Source organism: Gasterosteus aculeatus, chromosome 7, assembly GCF_964276395.1.
Source record: "Gasterosteus aculeatus chromosome 7, fGasAcu3.hap1.1, whole genome shotgun sequence".
NCBI classification, from domain to species: domain Eukaryota; kingdom Metazoa; phylum Chordata; class Actinopteri; order Perciformes; family Gasterosteidae; genus Gasterosteus; species Gasterosteus aculeatus.
This window is the reverse complement of record NC_135694.1, coordinates 2085850-2104702: the sequence shown is the minus strand read 5'-3', so window position 1 is coordinate 2104702 and position 18853 is coordinate 2085850. Positions and strand designations below refer to the sequence as shown.

At 52.0% G+C, this 18853-nt stretch overlaps 1 protein-coding gene across 5 annotated transcripts in view; it reads right to left on the bottom strand.

Annotated features, from left to right (window-relative positions):
* col4a6 (collagen, type IV, alpha 6) overlaps positions 1 to 18853 on the bottom strand; it is a 58426-nt gene extending 39573 nt beyond the window's left edge. For 4 of the 5 annotated variants that reach the window (XM_078105403.1, XM_078105405.1, XM_078105404.1 and 1 more), the window contains exons 1-3: positions 18691 to 18825; positions 18298 to 18491; positions 18161 to 18206 (exon numbers count right to left, since the gene is read on the bottom strand). In XM_078105403.1, coding sequence (XP_077961529.1) covers positions 18161 to 18206; positions 18298 to 18308 — 57 coding nt within the window. In that variant the 5' untranslated portion in view covers positions 18309 to 18491; positions 18691 to 18825. Of the gene's footprint in view, positions 1 to 18160; positions 18207 to 18297; positions 18492 to 18690 lie in introns of all 5 variants that reach the window. The other variant, XM_078105406.1, reaches the window with a different exon arrangement.

Below are 18853 nucleotides of genomic sequence, written 5' to 3'. Positions count from 1 at the left end.
GGAAGGAGAAGAAGAAGAAAAAGGAAGGAGAAGAAGAAGAAGAAACAGACGGAGAAGAAGCGTCAAAGACAAAGAGTAAGGAAGACGCTAGAAGCCCCGTTAGCCGCTACTAGCGTAACATGCTTGAATCTCCAACCAAACTGTAGGTGGTTGCGTTGCATGGTGGGTAATGTAGTTAGGTAGACAGTACTAGAAGGAGTGACTTAACAACAAAACAAAACATTTAAGTTTGTATTCAGTGACATCATCCAACCCTCCTGGGGGCTAAGCTACCTCCAAGGTGGATTAGAGAAGAAGAGGAATTAGCTCCCGCTACCAAAAGCCAATCGGACAAACTCATTTCCTGCCGCTCTCCAAATTGAGCTCGTTTCTATCCTGAAGCTCCGGTTGCGGCCGAATATCGTCTCTGCTCCCGACAGCTTCCACGTTAGCTTAAAAGGTCGGGTTGCAGGTGGACGCCGCAGGAGGAGCCCCGGGTGAATGTTAGCATTGTGGACGGGAAGGAGGCGGGGCCAAAGTGATTGAGGCGGAAAGGAGTTAATTGGGCCTTTTGCTACCTGTGACCCAGTAGGTGTCTGGTTACTTTAAATCTGTTTTTTTTAATCTGGATTCCCCATTCAAGAGCTTCGTGTAGCTTCAATCAGATTTACAGAAGACTTCCAACTTAATTGCCCATCAACTAAAACGACCACGGGCGCCATTTGCTAATGCTGAAGAACACACCTGATGAGATAAATTGTACTTTGGGTGATTTGAGCCATTGAGAACGAACAACGATGCCTCCCTTTGACAGGTGATGGGGAACATCGGACATGTTTCCCACCATCTGAAATCCCCCCGAAGCTTCGTCCGCGCGGCTCCACCGCGACGCCACAACACCAGGCATCCGTCCGCCACGTCCACGAACCAGAAGATCTTTGCCCTCGTTCGTTGAGGCAACGCTCGCCGTGAACACATGTCACATGTTTTTTGGGCCGTCAGACCATAAAAATCCTACTTTAGCAGCTGAGCGTCGGTTCGCGGGAACCACAGCGTGACTCGAGACGCTATCGCGAAGAGCGACGCCGTCTTTGAAACACACTTCACACGCGGATCAACGGTGAAGCGCGGGAGCCGTTTCAGACGATTCTATGGAAGTTCTTTTATAGGGTTTGACCCTTTTTTTTTCGGTCTGTGAGGCACCAGAGGAATTTACTGTGATCAGGTTGGCATCTCCGGGGGAAGAAGGGAGACCCAAACTGTTTTTTTAAACAACTTCAAGAACCAACTTTAAATCCATGTAGCACCGAGGAGACTTATTCCAGGCGGAATACTCCTTTAAAGAATTAGAAGCGGTTCAAAGGTCGTGTATCCTATGACTCAACAGAACAAGTAAAAGAATTAGTAGAGGAACGTGAACTTTAAGCCCCTTATGCTAAAGGCTTCGAGCGTCATTCAAATCGATGCCAAAGGGTTTCGTGTTTCAACACCAGCCAACCTTTAACCGTACTTTGGGATTCCAGAGAAGACGGCTTGTAATACCGTTGGTGCAGTGAGAAATGTTTTTGAAAAAAATCGTTACCGCGGCCTTCGGAGCGTGAAGACCTGCAGCGGCACGGCCATCAATCACATGAGTGATTCGCATTCTGCCAGCAAAATATTCCCTGCTGGCTTCGCTTAAGACAAAGAGTCGAGTTTGTGCCTGACAAGTGAACGTTGCCCATACGGAGATAATTACATATTTCTCGGAGCATTAGGAGCTCCTGTCCTGGGATCAGGCTAACGAGTGGCGGTAAACAGAGCGCTCGCAGGGACGCAGACCTCAGATCAACCGGGACAGGAAGTGAGCAGGATTTTTGGACTTTGGGCCACTGCAGAATAATCTTCACCATTAGGATTTTTGCTGCAAAGGCCAGAACATTTAATAAAAACGTTGACTTTGAGACGAGAAAACCCAAAGTATAAATAAATACGACTCATGCACACATGTCCACAGCTGTTTTCTCACAGCTTTCCTCGACGGGGTGTGAGAAGTGTCGCCCACACTAGATGGGTCGCCCCAAACAGGTCAAGCGTATCAAACGTAATCGTCTCCCTTCTGATACGTGAGCCCACGGAGAACATCCGTCATCCGCGGACTCTACCGGGCCGCACGGCGCGTCCCGCGAATAAACCTCCATCTCGCACCCCTGCAGATCATCTAAGACATGATCCATCCGTCGCTGCTCGTTTGGACCAAACAAGGAACGTTAAGGTGGTGGATTGTATGTGTTCATTATACGGATAGAACTCCTGGTTTGAATGAAGAATTAATTAGGTTATTCGCTAATGGGAATAATCAATGTAAAATACCAAATGCCAAATACAAAAACAGGCCTGAAAATGTCAACGCCAAATGCATCAGCAGCTTGATTTCCATGTGAATCTAATTTAAATGCACTTAACCATGCTTTTCAGTGCACACACACACACACACACACACACACACACACACACACACACACACACACACGCACAGAAAGTCGCACTTGCTGCAGCACGTTAATCTTCGACGTCCTCCGACACGTTCTTAAATCCAACAATCGACTCAATGGGGCTCGAATTCACGCTCGGTCGGTTATAGCAAGAGCAAATCTCCGGGTGGGGGGGGAGAAAGGTTACAGGCTGTAAAAACAATCTCAGTTAACGTGCAACTGTGTGTCAGCGAGAGGGAAGGAAGGGAAAGGAATGTGGAGAGAAAGAGATAAGAGACGATGGAGAGGCGAGGATGCTAATCTCTCTTTACTCTGCTTTGTGGTGTCGGCGGGCCTGTATAAACCTGTGATCAGCAATACATGCTGAATGAGCTGTGTTGACGTACGTAAAAAGGCCTCCGTGCACATGCGTGTGTGTGTGTGTGTGTGACATATGTCAAAGTGCGGTTAGCAGCTAAAGAATGTACAGAAAAGCTTGTCATTGTGCATCTGGAGGGTAATCCGCTGCAGCCGGAGGAGCTTGTCATCACAAATAGGAGGTTTGTAGGAACCGAGAGGACGAGGAGGCGAGGAAATAGGAGGAGTGACGGACTAACGGGGGCGGACGGACGGACGGTGCGAGCGACACGTGTTCTCCAGCTCCCGTCGCCACGGCAGCGGCCGCCGCAACACACGGATCACCGCTGGACACATCTGCATTTTCAACCTCCCAAGAAAGGTCGAATGATGTGGACGTCGCTCCCATCTGCCCGTGGGTCGAGGGCAACAGATGCAATGGCATGCAAAGGTGATAATATCAGGAGGAGCTTGTGTGTGTCTGTGTGTGTCTGTGTGTGTGTGTGTGTGTGTGTGTGTGTGTGTGTGTGTGTGTGTGCGTGTGCGTCTGTAGTGACTGGCCCCTTTAGCTCAATCCTCATTCTTCCATTGATCCCCCTGATCAAACGCCTTCAAACACTCGCACAAAGCTCGATGGAGTTGATCCGGACGCACGATGATTTACGGGTGTTGAGTCGGACCGATGTGAGAGGTGGAAACCAACCGTGGCTTCGGTTCGCCCTCACGTATTCAAACACATTCATAGACCTTCGTCCCCTGGGAAGACCCGCTCGACATGGGGGGGCTCTAAGTGACAGGCGCTGATAGGAGAGGAAGGGGGGGGGGGTGGCGATGACATAAACTAACCGATAAACGCACTCGAGGCGGCGCTATTTTAACGACGCCATCGGCCCAAAATATCCGAGAGAGGAGAGACCGGAGGAATATAAATATAAATATATATCTTCTAACTTTTAGTGAGGGCGGCGCTGCTCTGGAGAGGAAGAAGTGTCCCGGGGCTCAAAGCAGACAGGGGTCAAGGGTCAAAGCCGCAGTGACCCCACTCTGCTCCTCAGCCTTTAAACTTTAAACTCCTCCACTGACGTCTTTCTCAACCGCTCCTCCTTCCTGCATCTCCTCTTCCCTCTCCTCACAAACATGCAGTTGCTCCTCTTCATCACCCTCCTCGGCTCCTCTGTCTCCTGCTCCCCTTTCTCTCCGCGCACAGCCCTCCCCCCCACCCCCCTCCTCTTCCTCCCTCTCCTCCCTCGTCCTCCTTTCCAAAATTTCCCTCTTGAGGGATCAATAAAGTATCAATCTATCTGATCTATCTCCTCCCTCCTCCTCCTCCCTCGTCCTCCTCCTCTCCCTCCTCCTCTCCCTCCTCCCCCTCCTCCTCCTCCCTCCTCTCCCTCCTTCTCATCCTCCTCTCCCCCCTCCCCCTCCTCCTCCCTCGTCCTCCTCCTCCCTCCTCCTCCTCCCTTCTCTCCCTCCTCGCCCTCCCCCTCCTCCTCCTCCTCTCTCGTCCTCCTCCTCTCCCTCCTCCTCATCCTCCTCTCCCTCCTCCTCCTCCCTCCTCTCCCTCCTCATCCTCCTCTCCCTCCTCCTCCCTCCTCCCCCTCCTCCTCCCTCGTCCTCCTCCTCTCCCTCCTCGCCCTCCCCCTCCTCCTCCTCTTCTCTCGTATTCCTCCTCTCCCTCCTCCTCCTCCCTCCTCTCCCTCCTCCTCCGTCCTCCTCCTCCCTCCTCTCCCTCCTCGCCCTCCCCCTCCTCCTCCTCTCTCGTCCTCCTCCTCATCCTCCTCTCCCTCCTCCTCTCCCTCCTCTCCCTCCTCCTCCCTCCCCCTCCTCCTCCTCCTCCTTCACACCATACTTCTCCCGAGGAATTCCCGTCTCGGGTGGTTTGCAGCCTTTGACGGAGGTTACAAGAAACTGTAAAAGCGAGATCGTTTACCTCCGAAAAGAAGGGGTGAAATTCATTAAACGTCCTTTGTTGACCGTAAAAAAGAGTCGTCTCCGCTCGAGGGAACGACGCTGACGTCCTTCAGGTTCGGGCACGGACTGCTGTGTGTGTGTGTGTGTGTGTGTGTGTGTGAGAAAGCTGTGGAATGCCAGCAGTGTGTTTGTCTATAGGGAACGTCAATCCACTGCTTGTTCTCTGGCGAGGGAGGGAGGGAGGGAGGGAGGGAGGGAGGAGGGGGGGAGGAACTGAGTGGAAGAAGCATCAAAAGTGGGAGAATATAGATTGAGGACAAAGAGAAGAAGAAGATGCATTTTCTTACTACCTGACCCCCCCCCCCCCCCCCCCATCGACCCCCCCCCGTCCATCTCTCCCTCCTTTTGTCCTCCTCACATTCCTCTGTCAGTCGGCTGCCCCGAGGCGAGGACGAGCACCTCCCCCCCCCCCTCCTCCTCTCCTCTCCCCCCTTTGCCCTCCATCCATCCACCACTTATATTGTAATGAAATGAACCAATGGAAGCACATAAAGCTCCAGAACAAGTCGCGCGTTCGGCGGGACGCAAAACGCGTCGGATCAGCGGCGCGCCGGCGGCGGAGGGTCTGCGCGGGCGCCGTTGGATCCGTCCAGAAATCCGTTCTTTGATGCCTTCCTGTTACTCCCGGCAAACGGGCAATAGCGTGTAAACTGCGAGACAGAAGAAGTGGTTTTGCATGTTTTCGTCCTTCCCGTCACATACGACACCTGGCTGCCCGCCGCGGGCTTCCGTCCCGCAGACGGACTCACAGGGTAAACAAGCCCCTCTCTGCGGATCCCCCGACATAAAGACGCCGCGTTTGAACTACGGGCCGGACCACCGGCAGCCGTGAGCGATGCACGCGTGTGTTTATGCACGCGTGTGTTTATGCACGCGTGTGTTTATACACGTGTGTTTATACGTGTATAGAGTAAGACCCCCAGTAAAATGGCCTTTTATTTTATCTAGCTTGTCCCCACATAACCGTCCCTTCACTGTCCCCCGTCTCCTGAGCGTCCACTGAAGACATAAACTCAGCGAAGCTATTTCCCTCTGTTGCTAAAAGTGAAAACTTTACACGGCGGGTGGGATAAAAATAGCCGCCGGTTACTGCCATGGATCCTCAGTCAGTTTACTTTGTGACACACACACACACACACACACACACACACACACTGTGTGCTGTGGAAGTTGGCTTGTCCGTGCGAAGGTTGAACATGAAAAGCCACAGCAATGTGACGGCAGCTGGTCAAGGAAGAGGAGGACCCGGGCGACAGAGAGACACTGCCAGAGGGAGGGAGAGGGGGAGGAAGGGAGGGAGGGAGGGAGGGAGAGGGAGGGGAGATTGGCCAACGGGGGACCTCAGGGGGTGAAAAGTGAGACGCTGAGGATGAGTTTGTCTCGGCGACAAAATGGTCGAGTCGACTTTAAATAAACGGGACGGCTCGGTGGGAGGACGGGTCGGACAGAAACCTGACGATCCCATTGGTGCTTTCCTCGACCCGGCTCGTTACTCTTCGCGACGTTAGCTCCGCCTCCTGAGGCCTTAAAACGCGAGGCGCTCGGCCCGTTTGCAGTCACACAAACACGCACAATCAGCAGGTGTTACAGAGGGGGGGGGGGGGCGGACGATACTAGAGCGGCCTTTAATCCGCACAGGCGTGTCTCGTGTGTCCCAGCGGGTCGCGCAAACAGAAGAAGACAAAGTATGAACTTTGGGACGGCCGAGACAACACAAATGTGCAGCGACTGATGCGTCTGCCCTTCAAAACGATTACGTAACTTTTAATTTCAGCAAAAGAACCGAGAGATGAATCATTACTGGAGCTTTGGCTGCATCCTGAGTTAACACGCTACCCACTTCAATCTATGTCCTCTGAGGACTGACGCTCATTTACTGCCAGGTTTCAACCAAAGTGTTGAAAATTAACAGACTACCGGGCTGAACTCTGTGATGCGCTTTCAGACTTTGCTCAAGTACCACCAGGAAACGCAGAGAATGAGCGATTAACCACCAGAAAGAGCAGCGCGGTGCTGGATTAACAGAGCGGTCACGCAGGCCGATCGCCTGCAAATATGCAAAACCTCGTTCAGTGTCTGAAATGTGGTCTGCTTCTCTTTAATCACTGAACCAAAAAACACAAACACTGTTTTTCGGATTCGACCCTTTAATAAATGTGGAGCAGAACAGATTAGAAACGGTGCGACACTCAGGTGAACTTTCATAGAAATCCTGACTGTGAGGCGATCAGCGATGCATCAACCTGCTCGGGTTAATTACCCATGACGCATTGCATGTCAGTGCACCCACACGCCCGGAGAGCGAGAGAAAAAGGAAAACATCCTTCGCCCCCGCGTCCCCCCACTCTGGGGAACACGGCCCTTTCAAGACGAAGACGAAACACGCGTGAGGACGCGGGACGAGACAAGTTGGACGGGACGCTCAGCGGTCGTCTGATTAGATCCGTACGAGGAAGAGAGGGGGGAGGGGGGGTACGATTTTGCAGTCGGCGGTCCGTGTAGGACACATGTGCTCACGCCGTTGTACCGTGACCGCTCACATTCCTCCGTGGTCGTGCTCCTCTGAGGCCTCCCACGCGGCATCCTGTCCTGCGACGGTAAACTGCAGAAATCCTCAGAAACCGGCGCTAGATGATCAACGATTAAGCGCGGGGACGAAGTGCAAACCGCGGGCGCTCAAACCGGAAGCAATGATTAACGCCGGCAACCGGCGGCGGACACGTCGGCCATCTTGACTGCCGAGGAGCCAACCGTGACCCCCCCCCCGTGGTTGGGAAAGAGCGGCGGGGAGGCGAAGGAAGGCGCGGCCTCTGTTTAATGTGGTCGTAAAACCGGAGGCTGAGTTGTGGGACGAGAGGCCCACGACCCATTTCGCTTTTTGTGTTCTTTCTTCAGACAAAGTTTATGGTGTTGAACGAACGACAAGCAGCACTGGGGGCGGGGGCGGGGGGGGCGGTTCTGTTATTTGATGTAAAACATATTTTGGAGGTCTGAGTTGAATGCACACCAAAAGCGACCTCTGCAAATAGGCGTGGAGGTCGGACTTTACCTTAAAGCGGCGGGAGAGCGTTCTGCAAACCTCCAGACCTCCACGGCCTCCGGCTACAGGTGGGACGGGGGCGGCAGGCGCTCCTCAACGCGACCATTCTCGCCCGCGGCCCGTCAGCGGCTGGCAGCACGCGGCCTCGCCGGTGCAGGAAAAGTGCGACGCCGCGAGGTTTGCTGCCCTCCTTGGCGCTGGCGTCGACGGGTGAATCCCCGGTTACTTCCACCTCGCGGCGTGATAAACCCACAGGCCTCTCCTCTTATCAGCTAAACGCACTTCCAGACTCAATAAACGGATAAAACTTTGACCTCGGCCGGGGTCAGCCGAGGGCTCGACCCCAGGTTTACCTTTATGGCGCGCGGCGTCGCATGTGTGCGCTTGTCTGCCTCTCCCCTGTTCCTGAAGGCAGCGTGTAACGTGTAAGTAATGAAGCGCTGCTTTTTAACAATGACCCTTGGGGAGAGAAACCACACGGCGACCTCCGACCTCCTGCTCTCCCTCTGACCTTTCCTCGCCGGCCCGGGGATTAGGTTCCCACGCGGATGGACTTATGGGTATTGCAGTCTTTGGACAAAATGAGGTCTGGGTGGAAACCACCGTCCTCCTGCTCGAGGTGACGGGCGGAGAGGACGGGATGGACCGGCGGGAACGAGGCGAGACCGTTATCTTATTGGGTGTGTAGCGTGACAGTAAAACAGCTGGAGTCTGGCAGATGTTTTGCGACGCGTGTGGGTGCACGCGCAGACTCACTGTTTTGGGAGAAAGCAGCTTCAGGACCAAAACACCGATGTCCAGCGGCCTCTGACTCATCTAAAGCTACGGTGCAGTTTGAAGAACGCGTGCAATCAAAGCAGCGCGCCGAACTCCCCCCGCCGACGGCGAGGTTTACGTGGCCAACCTCACATGAGAGGGTCGCCAAAGTGGTCACCGGTGCATTTAAGAGACCTCCGTGACGCAAGCGCTGCGACGGGTTTAATCAACATTCCCACATTTGCACGCTGCAAACGCCGTCTCAACCGAGTGGCCGCTAAGAGGCTCAATAATAATATCCGTTTCAGATGGGAGGCGAAGGCGAGCAGAGGTGCGGACAGGTGTGCGACCCCTTTGAGGAGCTGCAGGGTAGCGGGTGGGAGGAGGGGGGGGGGGGGGAGGGGGTGTAGCTATGCCGATGACATGGAATGTTCACGTCGCCCGTGGCAGCGCTTCATTAGCGATTAGCTCCTCTCGGGGCTGATGGATGCTGCGTCCAGACCTGTCCCCCCCACACCCCTTCACGGTCGATCACGGACGGGAACATTCCTGGAGGAGAGAGGGAGAGAGAGGGAGGAGGGAGGCCCCGGCGCTCGCCGGCGGGGTCGCCACAGGCAACGGTACCCGGAGCGGTGCAGCTGTTATATCGGCATTTTAGAAATGCAGGATTGAGAGGAGGTCCGGCGGCATTTGGGGAAGCTGGACCGCTCACGTGTTTGGTCCTTTTTGCTTGAAAAAGAAAAGACTAAAAACAAAGGGAACAAGTCACGCATTTGGACGACCTCACTCAAGTTTTCGTAAAGGTCAGCGTGGCCATTTTCTCACCTCGCGGCAGCAGATGAGGTAGACGGGATGGATAAGCTTATGCTGTGTACACAATATTACAAATACCTGCACGTTCCAGCACACGGCCTGTGTGAAGAAGCTATCGCTGTCGGACGAGTCGTAACAAAGATCCCGCCGGGTGTTCACAAAGGCGCCGTTACCCAGAGCGGCCTTTTGCAAACTTGTGCAAACCTGGCTGACCTTTGTGGAGTCGTTTTGCATATTAAAAAAATTCTTTTTGGGAACATGCTCATGCTTTTGCAGCCCCCTTCCTCCCCCCTTCCTCCCACACCCTTCACGGCTCCACCTTGGCTCGGTGTCACATTTCACATCTCAGAGATCTTCGTGTTCTTCCGAGTCTTTAGGCGATGTCGAACAGCTCGGGAGGCGTGTGAGATCACAGAGGATTTAACGCGCGTCTCGTAAAGCAAAATGAATTGCCAGATACGTGTTGTTGAGGCAATAAACGTCTAGTTGGTGTTCTGATTGATCGAGTTCGTCCTTTCTAACTTCACAGATGTCGTTTCACTTCCTGTTTGCTGAGAGTCTGATGGTTGCTTTGTGAAAACCGACTTGAACAAGCGCCAAAGAGAGCAAAAAATAATGAGCAGCTTGTTTGACCAGCGGATCTATTTCTTTTCCTCCAGTAGAATACAGCGAATATTGTTACCAAATGAAGTCAGTCAAAATATAAAAGTTTGACTTTTTGTGCAGATATTATGTAGGATTTCATAAGCACAATCAGAAAAATAATGAACCTCCACTCACATGTCTCTCTCACACACACACACACACACACACACACACACACACACACACACACACACACACACACACACACACACACACTTTACTTTAGCCAGTTAGAGCGTGAGCGAGTGAGCTATTTTCGGAACAAGAGAAGGCAGCTAAATAAATTTGAGAGACAACTGCACTGTGTTGACAAACACACTGACCCCGGTTACGGCACGCTGCCTGTTTGGGCCCCGACGAAAATACGAACAAATGGCCCCCGCACGGCGGCGTGATGCGTTGGGAGTTACTTTCTAACGGAAAATCGTGAAGATGAGAGAAAAAAAAACGGAAGAATAAATCGTTGTTTTGCAGCGCTGGGTCGGCACACAATGACACCCCCCCCCCACCCCCCCCCTCATTAGTGGCCAATCGGGGGCCACAGGCGGGCGGCAGGGAACTCAGCCAGAGGACCGGCGGAGGCCCTCGGCCCCCGGAATGAATGGCGTTACAGCTAAGAGCACGAGGCTGCTGGGAAACCGTGCCAGGTAGCGCCGAGCCGAGAGGCACTTCAGCCCTGCTGGTTGTGCGTGTGTGTGTGTGTGTGTGTGTGTGTGTGTGTGTGCGTGCGACTCTGAACAGAAACAACCTCATCAACAATCATTATCGTAGATTACACAATGTATTTGTTTGATGTAGTGGAGTTTTTTTTCTGTTTTCTTGACGATATTGATACATTTTTTAGCACTTTTATCAAAGTTTTACAAGCGTAAATTTCAACAATTTCCCATATGATTATTCACACACAGGTGCCCGATTCACAAGGCTGGAGATATTAAACGTTTGTACGTGGACACTCCACTCCATGTGGGTAGAATCGGAGGGGGGGATTTAAAGGGAACCAGGCACAGAAACCTGGCAACAGGAGCTCTTTGTTTCGGGTGACGTTAGCGCCTCGCCTGCCAAAAGTCGCCTCGCACTCGCCCGCAGGTATGAAGGCCGAGTTATCGCGGCCAAACCGGGCCGGAGTCCCGTCGAGGCAGCCAGCTCGGGCCGCTTTGTGGGCGCACGCCAGAGGACGCAGTGACCCTCTGGAGGCCTTTGAAAGCACCCACTACTCCCCTCGCGGAACAAATAATTCCGCACCGCTCCGGGAGTTCCTCTCCGGCAGCCCGTGGGAAATACGTCAGGACGGCGATGCTCCTCAGGCGAAGTGCAAGAATGATGCGAAGCTTTTACTGCCAAACAAAATCACCAATAAGGGAGACAGTCAATCAATCACGGCCTTGAGTAAAGCTTAGAATTATAAGAGGAAAAGAATGACTGCTGCTCATCAGTCATGCCGCAGATGATGGATAGTGCCGGTTGGGGGAGGGTGGGGGGGGGGGGGGGGGGTTCGACTGCAGGGCGAGGATGACGGCGTCACACTGAGCGCGCTAAATTACACCTGACCCACCCGGTATTTCCCCCCTGGATAAGCCTGGGAGACAAATTGGAAAGACTTTCTGATTTATGACCGGAGATTGATGTTCGCTGATCGACCGAGTTCGTACGGACAACATCTCCTTACGAGAACAGTAAAGGTGAAGAACAGGAAGGCGACTCTGAAATGTGTGGTGGTGATAAGCATCAGCACATCTGCTGGTCAGATATAAAATGCGCTTGAAGGCCTTCGAAAGTTATTGCCGACGCGCAGACAATAAGCCGCGGCCCCGCCTGTCCTCAAAGCACGAAGGCCTCATCATCTCTGGCATCCGCCGCAGGAGAGCGGGACGAACGCGGACAAGCTGCCGTAGGAGGAATCCAATAAAGTAGGAATCCATGTTCACCGGAGGTATGTTGTTTATTTGGATGCTCCGAGGGGGCGGACGGGGGGGGGGGAGGGGTAGATGGAGGTTGTTACCTGTGCTGCTTTGGATTACCTGGCTGGCACAGAGGAGGCAGCGAAGGATGGGTGTGAGACAAAGGCAGTAGCTGTAATTACAGGGACAGGCGGTAATAGCAGACAGTAACTGACGCATCTGATGTGCCAATGATAGTGTTCCTATCGCAGCGTGCCGGGGCTTACCTCACCACCGTGACGTTATCCGCGGATACGCGGACTTGGCCGCCGTCGTTGAGATGTTCCTGCATCAATCGTGATCCTTCTGCACCCTTGTCTGAGGTTGAGCCGTGTCCATAGCAGCAAAACTACGCAAAACGGGCCAACTGTCTAACTAAATGCCTCCTTAATGCTGACTGAGAGTAAATGGAAGACATCAAACAAGTACTTCGGGGGAGTTCTAGCCGACCGCTCGAGCTAGCGTCGGCGGACAGAAGTGCCGTGCACACATTTGTTCTGCGTTGGTTTACATCAGCTGCCCGCCACGAAACAGGTAAACATCTGCACCTTTACTACGGACACGGACGGCTTTACCCCAGATTCAACAACGTTATTAACGGCTTTACCCAGATTCAACAACGTTATTAACGGCTTTACCCCAGATTCAACAACGTTATAACGTCTTGATTAAAGAACATTAGGGGTAATTAGAAAGCCTCGCTATGACAACACACAGTCACACACCCAAACACACACACACACACACACACACTCTTTCCCGAGAGGAGTCGGCGGTTCAGACCACCACCACGGCACGCCGACGAACAAAAGACGAAGTGTTCCCTCTGCGCCGGCACGCATGTGATAATTACAGCAAAAAAATGTTTGACTTAAAGTTGGTGTGATGCCGGAGGATAATGATGTTCCGGGGGGCATCAAAGCAGAGCGGGAACTTCAACCTGTCAGGTGGGGGGGGGGGGGGGGGGGGGGGGGGGGGTGGCATAAAGAGTTTCCCTTGGGAAGGCCTAATTTTACTCTCCTTTAGCTCTGGTTTTGGTCTCCACCATCTCGTCAGGGACAACGGCGGCTTCTAAATGCTGCACTGTGTCTGCTCGGTGCTGAACTGACGGGTGCCGAGGGGCATTCTCTGTCTTGGGGATGGGGGGGGCAGTAGGAGGTTGCGAGTAAAGAAAGGCGCGGGGAGTAAGGAGCTTGAAAGGATACAAGAATAAACAAAAAGATGAAGCAAGAAGAGGAAGGATGAAAGACGAGCCAACAAAGTGGGGAGAAGCAGATCGGAGGTCTGATCCCTCTGCAGAGCAAACACCCCGAGGGAGCGCCGCCCCCCCCCCCCCCCCCCCCCCCCTCCCTCCAAGCCATCAGCCCAACGCTGCCCACCTCAGCCCCCCTCTCCACCTAGATAGACACCCCCCCCCCCTCGTCTTCCTCTTTCGGAGGGGCAAAAAGAAAGACAAAGTCCGATAAACAAATCCAGAGAGCCGCGGTGGAATGTTAAGCCGACGCCACAGCCAAGAGTCCCTACTGCCTTTGTGCTCGCACGACCTCTGACCCCTGGCACCGCGACCAATCGGGGGACAAAACTCGCAGCGTGTGCTTCGTCAAGAAGGGCAAAGGAGGGGGTTGGGAGGGTCCCGATATGAGAGGGTGGCGGTGCCAAGGACTCGGCAGAGGCAGGCGGGGTGAAAGGGGTTTCCTTGCCCCCCCCCCATCATTTATTAGTATGAGGCGTGGAAGAGCAGCCGCAGGCGGATAGATTATGATGAGACGCACAGAATTTCCATCATCTTCGTAAATAACTCCAACAAGCTGCTCCACATCCCCGCCAACGAAAACAAGACGTTCGATTCGATTCGCATCACAAACAGCGACAGTAAATACGGACGCGTCTGAGGGGCGGCAGGTGTGACCGTTGAAAAGGTGAACGGAGGAAGACGAGGGAAAGGGGGGGCTCTCACTCTGTTGTTTTTGGGACGATTTAACTAATTGATGATTGCGTATCATTCCTCGGCTTCAGAGGCGCTGCCAGGTCAGATTTGGTGCTCCCCAAATGACGTATCGTCACGCAGCGGCTCGTGGGACGCCTGGTTCGTCGCGCGTTTGCCTGCATCAGTTTAATGTGAATTCAAGTGTTAACACTCAAAACCGGGCTGACGTTTCTGGAGAACAAAAACGGCTGCTGGAGAAGCCTTTATTCAGTAGTGTTCAGGTACTCTGGCGCTCTATGGTTTTTTTAGTGTGGCGTTCAACCGCATCGCTGAGGCATTTCCTGGGAAAGAAAAGGCTCTCATCACACCTGCGCTGGAAAAACACACAAACACGGAGACATGCGCTGGGAAGCATGCACACGCACATGTAAGCACCACATGCAGAGTCTTCTGAGCGTCGGCGTGGGAGTGGAATAGCAGGGGCTTTTGAAAAAGTACCTTAAACCTATGTGTGGCTTATAGCTTTCCTAATGTTCCTCTGAACACACAGAGAGAAAAGCAAGGGGGGAACTGGGGGCAGGTGAGAACACGCAAAGACATTAAGGTTTAAGGTGAGAGAGACAAAAGGTGATTTAGAAGTGGTGAGAAAGAAGAGGACGAGGGACGGGATGCAGAGCGGGGAGACATCTGCATCCTGGCGCCTCCGTACCCACAACATGGACCTCAGGCTGGGAGAGAGCATCACATCAAACGCTCGCTCTCGCCCAGTCGGCCCGCCGCCTATCACGTTTCAAAACAACGAGAGGCCTTTTTCACGAGCTCGGCTGAGCTCATCCTGACCGAAATCCGTTGGGGAACGTGATGTGCAGCGCGGTCACTTAATCAGAACGTAAACCCTGGAGTTACTTCCAGAGTCAAGTAATCAATCGGGTTTAATTAGGCTTGACAGGTCGCTGTGTACACTCGTGTGGTTTCTCTCACGCTTAATTGATGCTTTTTGGGATGCGCCGCTCCACGACTTGCGGAAGCAACGAGACCAAACAGCGACAGGAGAGGAGGAGGGGGAGGGCGGGGGAGGGGAGAAGGGAAAGGAAAGAAGAGGAGGGGGACTCGACTGAGTTGGGGAGGGTCTAACAACCACAAATCAAGCAGCGATCAGTCGCCTCGCTTAGCGTTTCTGGAATGTTCCAGCCCATCGTACCTGCAGGGAGCGGCAAGTCCTACCAAGCTCGGCAGGAATTCAACCGGGGGAGGGTGTCCCCGGCAGTGAACAAGTTTTCAGCATCCTTCTTGCACCAAGGAGGGACTACTTTTTCCACCACCACTGGGTTAAAGGCCACATTGAACGGACTGCGTCTCAAATTAGGAAAACAAATATTAGAAAACACTACAAGAGAAGCTTCTAGCTGAGGAAAGATTTACTGATACACACAAGCAGCGTGGTGGGTTTATTTACTTATACTGGTGATTTTGTACTGCAAATTTATCTTAAAAGCCAGAAGTTTGCTGTTCAAAAGTTGGTATTTGATGATTTATTTGTTGTTGAATACAATAAATTAATAAACGGTTGAATAAAACACAAATGTCTTGACCTACTCTAAGGATAGTGTGAATACATTGCAAGTGTTGATTAGCACACCTTCACGAAACAATGAAATAATGTCACAACAACGATGTCATAACGATGATGTCATAAAGAGGATGTCATCACGATAGACACTCTCCAGTCTCGCCAGTTTTAAGAGTCTGTTAAATTGATTATTACGAAAATCAACACAGCGGAACAGTAGGAAGAATACAGCCAAAGAGCCAGAGCTGCAAAGGAAGCGACCCAAAAGTATCAACATGTACCATTTGTATTTAAAAAAACACCTGGATGATACTTTAAGTCAACAAATGGAAACATCAACAGGAGATGAGAGGAACAATGCAAAGGCCATTCCCAAGTTCCCAGGTTGTACAGAATCTCCTCCCTTCTCCTTGCCATTCCTCCTCACCCCGGTGTGATGTTTTCTCTGGTCCGACAGCTGTGTCACCCTTACAGACACTTCTGGCTCTCTGTGTATGTTCGCTGAAACACTCAATGGATATAACAACCAGGCCAAAAAGAGGTGGGCTACAAAGGAACTGGCTCTGGTGCGGCTTTGGGTTTGATTAATAATGTCAAGAAAAGTAAAGTAGCCCAAAAGATACACATACTTCTTCATTCACTGTCAGTTATTGTGGAGAATAAACGTTGTTACCTCCCGGTAGCTTGTAGCTGGAGAGCAGCCTGAAAACACACCTGCCGGTTTTAGCATCCTAACAAACCGGCAGACGCGCTGATAAGCTAGCTAAAAAAACGCTAACAAGCTGCTCCAAAAGACACACTTATTTCCAAATGCTGTTGTTCATGTGGCTCCATTGACCTCCGGGACGCTCTGCAGCTGGTAGGCGTGAGCCGGACGAGTCGTGAGATGTAAGAGTGAATAAAAGAGTTTTAGCATCATATCAAGCCAGCAAGCTCACAAGCTAAACGATTCTAACACGCTGACCCTCGACCCCCACGATAAACAAAGAGTATTCCACAAAATTCAACTGTTTTTGTCAAATAAATGAAATACTTTGACTAATCAACATCAACTGAATCCTGACAAAAGAAGGTTTTTATCTCAACAAATAGAGGCTAAAATGCTCAGCAAGTAACCCTGTCTCTCAAACATAATCTTTACAGACTACCATTTTCCAGCAGCAAATACTTTACATTGTTTGGAAAATGCAACGGCACATGGTTAACGTACTTTATTAACACTATTTTTATGTTTTCCTTTAAGTTCTACTCTTGGCAATAAAGCAGTAATTGACACGTTTCACTGGTTCCATCACATTACAGCTGCTGCTATTTGAGAAGGCTGTTCTGCTGATGAGTAACAATTACATCTGCAAGGTTCTGGGCCCAATTTTAGAAAATGTGAATTGTAAAATACTTCAGTAATACACATTCCAACATGAACCAAATTCCAGTAAAGCGCGTTTATACCGCACAGAACACAATGTCTCAAACGTTTTAAATGAATGAAAGTGTGAATACAGAACGTTCTTATGCTTTCAGCGCGTGAATTAAAGATTAAATTGAAAGTTTTTAAATCAGTGCAAAGGCCACACTAACTCCAGGGCTGGACCAGGCGATAGCCAAAGACCGTTTCCTAGGTAACCAGACCACCCAATGACCTCATCCGTCAGCCACTCAGCACACGCACATATAGAACACACAAGACAACAGGGAGATGGGGAGGTGGGTGGAGGAGTCCATTCAAAGTCAATGCAGCACCATCCGATGAGCCCCAGTGAGACGCAGGAAGCTTTTTGCTGCTGAATTGCGTTCGTGTTTCGCTGCCCACAACAACCGTAGCATTTCCTGTGACTCGGCTGGTGAAGCAAGGCACCACACCTGTCGGGGGTTGAGCGTTTGAGTCCCTCTGCCATTCAGTGGTGAAGTTCAGCACAGGGCTAAAGTGGATTTTATCATGTGTACTGTAATGCAGGGCAATGTTTTGGGAAACTTAAGACCAATTTGTATTATGCTATTGTGCATTTTATTTAATACTGACCTGTTGCTGCATCACGTGGTCTGATGTCTGACATTTAAAAGTAAGATTTGAGGACATAAAATGAGGATAAAAAGCGAAACAAAAACACTTAATGCCTTAAATGCCTTCAAAGAGCCTCGATACACCGATGAACTGCACACCGTGCACGATGTTTGAACAATGCACGTTTGAGTGGAGCAAAGGAATGATCCCTGTTTGAGGGCAGAAGATGAGTTTAGCAGCTGTCATAAAAGGTGCGGCTCCTCGCAACAGTCTGTCTGCTGCTTTGAATATTTAGCAAGGGGGCGGGGCCTGCGTTGTAAGTGCTGCTGGGCACGCCCCCTCCCAGCCGTCAGCTGCTTCTTTCACGCCCCCGGGCCGCTAATTAAACTTCTCATTAAAGCTAATTTAACGGACAGCGAGCGCGCGCTGTCCTTACGGATTCGTACAGTGCCACGAAAAAACCAGAGGCTCCACCGAGACTTGTGCACGTCTCTCATATTGACAACATGCGCAGAAAACGTTACACATCAACGTGCAATTCGTGCAACAGAACGGCGCTAAACGTCCACACGGTCACAGGCGCGATGCAAAAAAAACAAAAAAAACACAACAACGTTCAGCTTCGCGGTTTTTGTGGCGCCTGAAATGACCCCGAGTGGAGAGACGCTCCACCTGGAGGAGCGTGGAAATAAGCATGAGGGACTTACTGCGTGCGCAGATCTCACCGCCACGGCGACTGCGATCACACACGTCCTGCCGGGGAAACACACGTTTGGTTCAGTTAGTTTAGACACATTTATAAAGAAGCAACAATGAAGCGTGTGAGACAAAACAAATGTCTTACAGGAGTTTCATTTTTGTTGTCGACCCGACGGGCAGAGAGAGGGGAGGTGGAGGTGGAGGTGGAGGAGGGGTGGGGGGGTTTGGGGGGGGGGGGGGGGGGGGGGTACCGCAGGTCGAGACGCTGTCCCCTCGTCTTCACCAGAAAGGCACTTCAGACGCGCTCATCGACGACTCCAAAAAAAAAGAATCCCTCATCTACCCGGAGAGAGACACAGGGAATGAGAGCGATAAAGTAGTCCCGCCGCCACACACACACACACACACACACACGCAGTCGCACGCGCACACAAAACTTCGCGGACACAACCACAAAACAGCGCTGTAAAAAAAAAACACACACACACACTTTTAAGAAGCGACTTGTTTCATTAAAATCGGAGCTTATCCAACTCACCAAAGTTGCGGCGGTGAAGTCGCTGCTGCGCTCTCCGGCTCGCTGCGCTCGGACTCAGCAGCGCAGCACAGCAGCGCGGAGGAGGAGCCAACGCGTGTCACTCATGCGCCCCCCGCGCCTATACGAGCCGCAGATCAGCACCCGACGCGCACACCGGCACCGG